General features: G+C 46.2%; 2 protein-coding genes and 1 pseudogene across 2 annotated transcripts; 2 read left to right on the top strand and 1 right to left on the bottom strand.

Moving 5' to 3' along the window:
- Positions 1 to 1,349: 1,349 nt before the first annotated feature.
- On the top strand, positions 1,350 to 2,997 carry LOC6034501 (probable cytochrome P450 6a13). Its single transcript, XM_001844754.2, has 2 exons — positions 1,350 to 2,481; positions 2,541 to 2,997. Exons 1-2 carry the CDS (start codon positions 1,422 to 1,424, stop codon positions 2,966 to 2,968), a joined length of 1,488 nt encoding a protein of 495 aa, XP_001844806.2. The 5' UTR covers positions 1,350 to 1,421; the 3' UTR covers positions 2,969 to 2,997.
- Positions 2,998 to 4,709: 1,712 nt separating this feature from the next.
- Positions 4,710 to 6,667, bottom strand: LOC119766556 (probable cytochrome P450 6a14). Its single transcript, XM_038251312.1, has 2 exons — positions 5,614 to 6,667; positions 4,710 to 5,125 (listed from the first exon to the last, which is right to left on the bottom strand). Exons 1-2 carry the CDS (start codon positions 6,665 to 6,667, stop codon positions 4,710 to 4,712), a joined length of 1,470 nt encoding a protein of 489 aa, XP_038107240.1.
- Positions 6,668 to 9,159: 2,492 nt separating this feature from the next.
- Positions 9,160 to 10,264, top strand: part of LOC119767422 — a 67,061-nt pseudogene continuing 65,956 nt past the window's right edge.

Here is a 10,264-nt window from a genome sequence, read left to right as displayed (position 1 = left end):
GGACGGGGGGAATTTTTATTCAAATTTAATCAGAACTTTCGAGCGCAATAATATTGTAACAGTTTTGCCTGGCCTGCTTAAGGTGCAAAAGTTCTGAAAGGAAAAAGAAAGAGGGTGAGGGAAAATTTCCAACGAGAAGCACAATAGTGTGGTGGTGGCTAGATTAAAATGTAAATAATACAATGGAACTGTCGCGGCGAAATGGCTTTTCTCGACGGTGGTGGCGAAAAACTTTTATCTTGGGCTTTAGTGCAACATAAAAGGACTGAAGTTTAATCTTTAAAAAGTGAGATGAGATTAAAATAGGAAATCGTTTGATGAAAATAATTTAATGAATCATGTTTTGGTTTTGCTTTTCTAATTGGGAAAAGAAGATTTCATGAAAATGATAAGTCAATCAAATATTTTATAATTTTATGTTGCATTTGTAATTTGTAGTATAAATTATTGAATTATTACCCTGAACTAAATAATTTTAACTTTAGTATCGCTAAATATTTTTTCCAGAGGAATATTTTTAACTTGTTTGATTAGGGCAACAAGCAAAATTCCAAACCCCGTGCTACCGTTATCATTTTCGGCATTCTTTCCTCACCACCCAGAAATCTAGTTGCATCTTCAGCATGACTTTTTATTTCGCTTATCACTCCATACAAACACGTGAGCCGGCCGGCTGACCAAATTGTGTTTACAAACAACCGTCAAAATGTCCCATTAGGGTGTCCGAAAAAAAATCTGTCGTATAGAGGAGAAAATCGTGACGTCAGAAATGAACTCAAATCACTCAAAGTTCATTTTGTGAGTGACTTCAACATTTTGGCCTAGTTTGACAGCTACCTTGTCCCCAGTTTTTTGTGGGAGAGAAAAGGAGGCGAATACTTTATGAAAATCATACCTGTCAAAATTCCTAGCCTCAAAAATTTGTCGCGAGTTGCTTTTCTCCTCTATTACACTCAACCCCCGGTGGTTGGTCAAAGGCAAACTAAAAAGTGACGAACTGTCATTTTTTACACGGCGCTCACGCACACTATCAAAACAAACGTTTGATAGTGGGTGTGAACTTCGTGTAAAAGGGGTGTCAAACTAAAAAGTGAACCCGTTCGTTTGACAACAGTTGGTGTCAAACCATCGGGGTTTAAGTGTATTTGAAACCCTCTGAGTCAAATGTAAGACGATTTGGTTCAGTTTGGAAACATTTTCCAAAAATCATGAACACCCTAACGTCTCGTTTAAGCCGCGAACAACAGTGATGAGTCGACAAAAATCAATGGGAATTGCCGGGGCAGTTTCCAAAATCATCATGAGAATGATGAAGGAACAGTTAGGTCGCAGATATACGCTGAACAGAGTGTGGTGATAACAACTCATAAAAACAGCGCGTTGAACTACAGGGGAAGAACAGTGCTCTCCCAAACTTGAACATGGCTGCACTGGTAGTGGCTCTATTGATCACGGTTTTAACCTTGGCGATTTGGTTCGTGAAGCGAAAGTACTCGTACTGGTCGCGACAGAATGTACCTCACGTGGAGCCGAGCATCCCCTACGGCAACTTCAAGGAACTTGGACAAGTGTCGATCTTCGAGCTGTCTTCGCGGTTCTACAACCAGATGAAGACTTCCGGACGGTACTTTGGTCTGTACTTCTTCCTGGAGCCGATCCTGGTCGTCACCGATTTGGACCTGATCAAAACGATCATGATCAAGGACTTTGCGCACTTTCCGGACCGTGGCCAGTACTACAACGCGCGCGATGACCCGTTGAGTGCGCACCTGTTCAACATCGAGGGTAACGCGTGGCGATCGCTGCGAGCTCGACTGACGCCGACGTTCACCTCCGGCAAGATGAAGATGATGTTCCCGACGCTGAAGGTCGTGGCGGACCGGTTTGCGGAGTACTTGACGCGGTCGGTTGAGAGTGGGGATGCGGATATGGAGGTGAAGGACTGTTTTCAGCGGTTCACGATCGACGTGATTGGGAGTTGCGCGTTTGGGATCGAGTGCAACAGTTTCAGCGATCCGGACAGTCGCTTCCGGAAGGTCGGTAATCAGATATTCAGCAATCCGAGGAATTCGACTGCGGTGAGGTTGTTTTTGAAAACGTTTCCCGAGCTTGGCCGGATGCTGCGGATCAAGAGTTTGAACAGTGAAGCGACGGAGTTTTTCTACAAGACGGTTCAGGACACGGTTGGGTACCGGAAGGCGAACGGTGTTGAGAGGAATGACTTCTTGAACTTGCTGCTTGAGCTGGAGAAGAAGGGAGTGGATCTTTCGATGGACGAGATTGCGGCGCAGGCGTTCCTGTTTTTCATTGGTGGGTTCGAGACTTCGTCGTCGACGCAGACCTTCTGTATGTACGAACTGTCGTTGCATCCGGACATTCAGGAAAAGGCTCGACAGTGCGTGCTGGAGGGGATTCGGAAGCATGGTGGATTGACGTACGAGGCCGTTTCCGATATGCCGTATTTGGATCAGTGTATCAACGGTTGGTATAATAGTTAGAACTTCCTAGGAAGTGATCTTTAAAAAAAACTTTATTTTCAGAAACCCTTCGGAAATATCCCACCCTTCCAATTTTGGAGCGAAAGACCTTCAAAGACTACCAGATTCCCGATTCAAACGTGGTGATCCAAAAAGGAACCCGAATCCAGATCCCGGTGTACGCACTTCAGCGAGATGAACGATACCACCCGGAACCGGACCGCTTCGATCCGGATCGTTTCACCGCGGACGAGTTCGCCAATCGTCACGTCAGCACTTTCCTGCCATTCGGAGAAGGTCCCCGCGTCTGCATCGGACAGCGCCTTGGAATGATGCAATCACGCGTTGGCTTGGCTACCGTTTTGAGTAATTTCAGAGTCAGTACCTGCGCCAAATCTCAAGTTCCGTTGCAGATTTCAAGCAAATCTGCGGTGCTACAACCTCAGCAGGGGGTTTGGGTGCGTGTTGAACCACTAAAGAAAGATCGTTGACTTGAGTCCAATAAAATTAGTATTATGTAGGTCAGCTTTGTTTTTGAAACCTTTCCATCACTAGATGGCAGTGCATTTAACAATTGTTATTGTATGCAAGATGTTTAAAAAGTTGCATGCAATGCCCCATAGTTGTCAGCCTTTCAAATTAAACCATCAACCGCTCGTTTACACCAAACTGGTAGTGCTAATCTTATCGGCCACCAATCGGAAGCTGGCGCAAGACTTTCCCCCCACTGAACCGCAAACGCGATCTCGTGCCGGACCGCCAGCAAGCCCCACCGCGTTAATGTCTTAATTGAATTTTTAATCTCCACAGCCTCGGCCTCCACACAGAAATTGCACGAATTCCTTCCATCACCTTCGACCAGCCAGCGCCAAGTCGTCCGGACAAGGTACGGCCGCGCCGATCCGAACCTCCCGATAAACCTCCATCCGTTTGTTTGTTCTTTCCCCCTTCCTTAGACGGAGAGGGGGAGGGGGGGCTGATGGCTGGCAAATTACAAAATGAGCTCCCGCGGAATGAGGAAAATCGGAATCAACACGACGTCGTCGTGCTATCATGTCGCACCCGCCATTTTGACGTTCCGAGAAAAACGCGTTTTAATGTTTGACCTTGAATATACAAAAACGAGAGCACGCAATGTAAACAATAACAAACACGTTTTGTTTGGCTGACCATTCTGTGCATTGTCCCGAAGTTTGGTTGAAGTTGTTTGCTGGAGTCCCGAGTTATAATTACAAATGCTTACGGTAGTCTAGCATGTACGTGCGTCAAACGCATCCTGACTTTCCTGACCTGAAATCCCTTTGGCCTTTTGTCGCACTTACATCAATTTTCATGGAGTGACAAGATAGCACGACAAGATTGAAACTACTTTCATATGTAAAGTGACAAAAATGCACGGAGTTTTTTTGGTTTTTGTTGAATATCTCAGGATTGAAATCGAATTTTGGGGATCTGTGAAGGTCAAAAGGTGAGGCATTGTGAGCTGCACAAAATGGCGTTCTTAACTCAATTTGGCCCAAAATGCACGTACGACAAGTTAGCACGATGGCGACGAACAGCAGTATATATACACAAAACGCCAAGTAATAATGACTCGTTGAACTTTTTGCCACCGGGAGAAAGAATTTCTCCGCCGCTCGTTTTCTTTTCCTTTATAGTCGGTCCAACTATGCTAATAGTGTCGATAATTACGAGTGGGCCGCCCCCCTGGGCGGAGTAGGCGTTGGGCGCAAATCTTGCACGTGGCCTACCTCGATTTGTTTGTCTTTGACCGACGACGACGATGTTTACCGATAATTGTGAAAAGATTATGATTTATTACAGTTTTATTTACAACAGTAGGAAAAAAGCCGATTAAGATTAAGAGACTCCAGTGTGCCCGTTGGGGCTAATGGGAAGAGAAAGAACCGGGTCCTACTTAACATGCCCGCCCGGAGATGGAAACGAAGAACCGATTGTACGTGCCGGGAGTCGATTAAGTGGCGGTAGGAGCAAAAAGAGAAGCCAACAAGGAAAACATACAACAACATTAGAGTAGGCGCTGGCGCTGGTGAAAGAAGCGCATTGTTTGATTTGCGCGGCCCGGCCTACTGCGATGGGACTTTTCTAATTTCCAATTATTTTCTTATGCGCGATGATAAATCACGTGGCCTACTTGGACTCTGAATGGCTACAGCTATTGCGCCCTAATGAAGCCCCCGGAATTGGTGATTGTCGCGCCACCACAATGTATTAGAGCGGCTCAACGCGCAACCAAACTCCCTGCCGCGGCTGTAGAACCGCAGATTTGCTTGATATCTGCAACGGGACCTGGGACTTGGCGCAGGAGCTAACCCTGAACTTGCTCAAAACGGTAGCGATTCCGACGCGAGATTGCAGCATTCCGAAGCGCTGACCGATGCAAATGCGGGGACCTTCGCCGAACGGGAGGAATGCGCTGATGTGACGATTGGCGGATTGTTCCGAGTTGAAGCGGTCCGGGTCGAAGCGGTCTGGGTTCGGGTAGTACCGTTCGTCGCGCTGGATTGCGTACACGGGGATCTGGATGCGTACTCCTTTCTGGATGATCACGTCCGAGTCTGGGATTTGGTAGTCCTTGAAGGTCTGTCGTTCTAGAATCGGTAGCGTCGGGTACTTTCGCAGGGTTTCTGAAATAGCAGGACTTTAGATATTGATCTAAACCATTGTTGGAATTCGAGCGAGAAGAAGGAAAGCATTTCTCACTCGCGAACGAGGGAGAGAACTTGTAGTGCTTTTCTCTTCTCGCTCGCGCTCGCATTTTCGTTCGCGTTCTCGCTCTCGCCGCGAGCGCTCGCGAGCGCCTCTGGCTATCCGTTCGTCCCAAGTAAGCAATTTGTTTATCAGGCTTATGAATACGAACCAGGCGATGGTATAGAGGTGTAACTTCAATCGCTGTGTTGTTTTTTGTTCGTTTCTAGCACGTTCAACTTCTCGCGAACGGGCAATTCTGGCTCGCGAGAAAGCCCGTTCGCGAGCGGAGGAGAGCACGGGCAATAGGTGAGTTTCTCTCGGCAGCTCGAGACTCGCGGCGAGAACTCGAGAAGGAGAAATTTTTCTCGCGAGAGCGCGATAATACCAACACTGATCTAAACATTCAACCAAATCTCAAACCAACCATTTATACACTGATCCAAATAAACCATATCGCAAACGGCTTCGTAAGTCAATCCGCCGTGCTTCTCGAGCGCCTCCACCACACACTTCCGAGCCTTGTCCTGAATTTCCGGACGCAACGTAAGCTCGTACAAGCAGAAGGTCTGCGTGGAAGACGAAGTCTCGAATCCGGTAGCGAAAAACAGAAAGGACTGCGCCGCGATCTCGTTCATCGAGAGATCCACTCCCTTCTTCTCCAGCTCAAGCAGCAAGTTCAAGAAGTCATTCCTCTCAACGCTGTTCGCCTTCCTGTACCCAACCGTGTCCTGAACCGTTTTGTAGAAGAATGAGGTCGCCTCTGTGCGCAGCAGCTTAACCCTCAAAAATCGTCCCACTCCAGGAAACGTCTTCAGCATCAACCTAAACGCCGTTGAATGTCTCGGCCGATCGAAGATCTGCTGTCCAAAGCTCCGGAAGCGACTGCCGGGATCTTCCAAGCTGTTGCACTCAATCCCAAAGGCGCAGCTCCCGATCACATCGGTCGTAAACCGCGCCATACAATCCTTCAGCTCAACATCGCTACCCTCACCAACGACCACCTCCAAACACCGCGCCAAGTTATCCCCCACAGCTTTAAGCGTCGGGAACATCGACTTCAGCTTGCCCGAGGTGAACGTCGGGGTCAACTTGGCGCGCAACGATCTCCACGCCTGTCCTTCGATGTTGAACAGGTGCGCGCTGACGGGGTCATCCCGCGCGTTACAGTACTGGCCACGGTCCGGAAAGTGCGCAAAGTCCTTGATCATGATCGCTTTGATCAGGTCCAGATCGGTCACGACCAGGATCGGCTCCAGGAAGAAGTACAGCCCGAAGAAGCGTCCGGAGTGCGCCATTTGGGCGTAAATTTTGGAGGAGAATGTGGCGGCCGATGACTTCCAGAGCTCCTTGAAATTTCCGTACGGGAAGTTAGGCTCCGGAAAGGGGACATTCCGGCGGGACCAGTAGGTAAATTTGTGTTTTACGTAGAGGATTGCTGAAGCTAGGAGGATCAGCAGTGCAACGATCAGAGTCGACATGACTGTTCTTCTTAGGTATCCAAGAGATACTGATGGAACAGTTCAGATAACCGACTTGTAGACTGACGGAGATAAGAGTTGCATTGAAAAATTGATGTCATGTGTAACGAGCTAGTAATTAATCCAAATTTACTCTAGATTTGTTAGCAAACTAGGTCTTGAACGGCTCAACGTTGAAATTTCAGTGAAAATAGCTCGTTTTACGACAAAACAGAACCCCACTATAAAGTGGTCAACGCGCACAAGACCATCCCGAACCTGCCAACTTCCACGAAAAGATCATCACTCTTCGCACGCTGAACTCTTCACATGTGCCACCTAATTGAGAAATCCCCGTGAGAATCACTCCACTTACTCACTCGTCGTTCCTGCTCGAGAGTGAGTGAAGTTCGTCACAGCCCCGTAGCAGGCCATGAACAGCAGCTTCCCGAGAATCTTGGTCTTGTTCTCGGTCTTCATCGCAGTTGGCAGCGAAAATATTTAAATTTATGCTCACGCATCTGCATAATTCGCTTCGAGCGACGACGACGACTGCTGAGACAAGCCCGGCTTTGTTTACTCTTTCGGCGCTTACTTGGATGGCGTGCTCTCGATATTTATGGCCGCGGGGGAGAACAGCAACTTTTGCGCTTCGATTCCTCGAAAATCCCACAATACGAGTATCGGGGAATGGCAATTAATGAAGTAAATAAACAAAATACTTTAACGATTGCGGGGCGCTCAGCGCCCGACCTGCACTGTGGAAAATATTCGACGTGAAAATGTCTCATTAAAGTCGCGAGTTGATTTTAGCGTTTCTTCACAGTGCACCGCCCCGAAACTTGGCCAGAACAGTCCTAAATTATGCAGCGATTTGTTTCCAGCTGCTTTTCTGGACCTTCTCTGCCCGCGCGTAGGCGAACACGAACGCGAGATTCCTTCGCGAAATTAGCATATTGCACACACGTCGTCCTCCATGCAACTTTGTGCATGCAGGTCACGCGAAAAGTCAACAAACCCCCGCGCGGCTGGAACTGGATCCCGCCGAACCAGTCCAAGGTTGATGACCATGAGCCTAGCTTTCGAAATTGAATCATTAAAAATTCATTCAATTACGGGCGCGCTTTATCGGAGATTTGACTGTTTTGCGGGCAACTGTCACTTTTCGCAACCGGTCGTTGAAATCCCAAAACCAACACCCGAAAACCAAGTACGGACACGGTCGGCTGTGACAGGATCATAGCAGGCTGCTGCTCCAGCAGCAGCATTACAGAACGAATCATTATCAACGTCAGTGCAGCACCACGTTGGGTGACCACATGATGACGGCCTGCTACGATGGGCTTGTGTGTGCGAAACTGCTCCCGTTGACAGTCGACAACGACGCAGCGGCTCGTTTTCGGCAGACTGGTCAGCGAACCTTTTTACAGTTAATCCGATAAATTATGGGCGAAATCCGCTGATATTTATGATTTAACATTTCGTTGGTGACGATCCGGTGGACTGAAAATTGTCGTTTTGGCAACCCGGATAACTGTCAAAAGTGTTGGCAGGGTTGCCATAACGACTGATTTTGTATACGCTAGACTGTTTAGAGTAGTTTGTTGACGATAGTTAAAGTGAAAACCAACTTCTTAAGGTCTGTAGAAACCTTCAACTGTCAAAGCATCGGCGACTGACTCAGCAATCATCAAAAGTGTACTTATCTTGTATAAAACACAATAAAAAAGCTCATTTCCTATTTATTTGCAACAAAATCCCCATTAAACAACCCTTAACACCATCGTATTATTAATTGTTATCGCCCATATTGCCGGAGGACTCAACTCCGCATGATAGTGTTGACATAATTATAGCCATTATCGGACGTCACAGCATCTCTCTTGCCTCATTGCAATTCCTGGCCTGGCCTGGCCCGACTCGGCTTACAAGATAATTGCGTGAGCTGCAGCAGCTGATAATAATAATAATGCGACCGGCGATGGGTAAGAGGATGCCGCTCAATCAAAGCAGGCCGCGACACAGACATCCGCAACTCATAATCTTCCAGTTTTACTGCTACCACAGACATGCAGACGTAAATCAGTGAACAAGTTAATCTTAAATTAATGAATCCTCACTAAAGTCACAGACAAGCAATCGGAAATCCGTTTGAGAATCCTTCAACTAGCAATTTGGCATTATCGAAAACTCACCACTGAAATTTTGAATTCACCACAGCTCGTTAACTCACATTTCGACGTTGTCGTGCTATCCTGTCGCACGTCGCTTTTTGACGTTCCGAGAAAAACGCGTTTTAATGTTTGACCTTGAAATAAACAAAAACAATAGCACGCAATGTAAACAATAACAAACACGTTTTGTTTAGTTGACCATTCTTGTCCCGAGTAGCACGACAGGATTGAAACTTCTTTCATGTGAAAAGTGTCGCATTTTGGGGATCTGCGAAAGTCAAAAGGTGAGGCATTGTTATAGCTGCACAAAATGGCGTTCTTAACTCAATTTGGCCCAAAATGCTCATGCAAAGAGATAGCCCGACACAACAAACTGTCAAAGTAGTGTTACACAACTGTGGTGAGTTTAACATTGTCTTGGTGAGTTTCCGAACATTTAAGGTGTAACGTGCCATCATCGAATATGGCGAAAAAACATGGTTGATGAACTGTCCTGTTCCACCTTTAAAATGATGGGTTTTTTGTTCCCCCTTAACCAGTGGAAATCTGCTACCTTTTGAGAAATTCGAAAATTAATCCCAAATGAGTCACGCAGCATATACAGTAAATTAATCATCGTAAACAGAACAGTTGCAAGAATCAAAAACACAAGCAATCACGTCCAAAACGGGTATTTTTTCCACATATTTTGCCTGTTTTCTAACACTTTGGGTTTCCCATACAAAAATTACATCACCGAAAAACGTCCATTTATTCACTTTACCTCAATAAATTGTTGATCCCCAAACGTGCTGCAGCCAGGAGCGTCTGCTGATCACCACCAATTTCACCAAAACGGACAATTTCGCGAAAATCGTCCTCCTAAACTTGCGAGTTGAAAATTTCCGCGAGCAAATTTTTCTCTTGTTTGACACGATTTAACACAACCATCAGTTACATTAGTATTGGTAACCATCATGATTCGTATCACATCGTGTTGCCAGAAATTGTATTACGATTTTTGATAATTAAATATTTTGATACTGATATTAGTGGATACTTTGTCTTCCTAAATGTCGTAAAAAGTCTATAAAATTAATGAATTTTGTTTTCCTATACAAAAAATACATGTAAAGAGTATAAAACCAAACAAATTAGTGGAAAGTATTTCAAAATGAAAGTTTATGCTAGAAGCCCTTTGAATTTTGGCAACACTTTTCTCTGACAGGCGAACCGGCCACTTTTGGCACTGACAGTTCTGTTTGTTTTTATTCTTCAAATTCGTCCACTCGTTCAAAGCAAGCAGAGAAGAAAATCCTCGAAAATAAAATCGCGGCCAGCTAACTTCCCTCTCGGGGGCGCAAATCCATCTTCCGCTGTGCTTTTTGGCATCGTTGTTGCTTCTACCCGGCACTTGTCCCATCTGGGCGGCCACTCAAGGAGTGGGAGGTGAGTGTGGATTTGT

Source organism: Culex quinquefasciatus, chromosome 2 (genome assembly GCF_015732765.1).
Source record: "Culex quinquefasciatus strain JHB chromosome 2, VPISU_Cqui_1.0_pri_paternal, whole genome shotgun sequence".
Lineage (NCBI taxonomy): Eukaryota > Metazoa > Arthropoda > Insecta > Diptera > Culicidae > Culex > Culex quinquefasciatus.
This window is presented reverse-complemented; position numbering and strand designations above follow the sequence as displayed.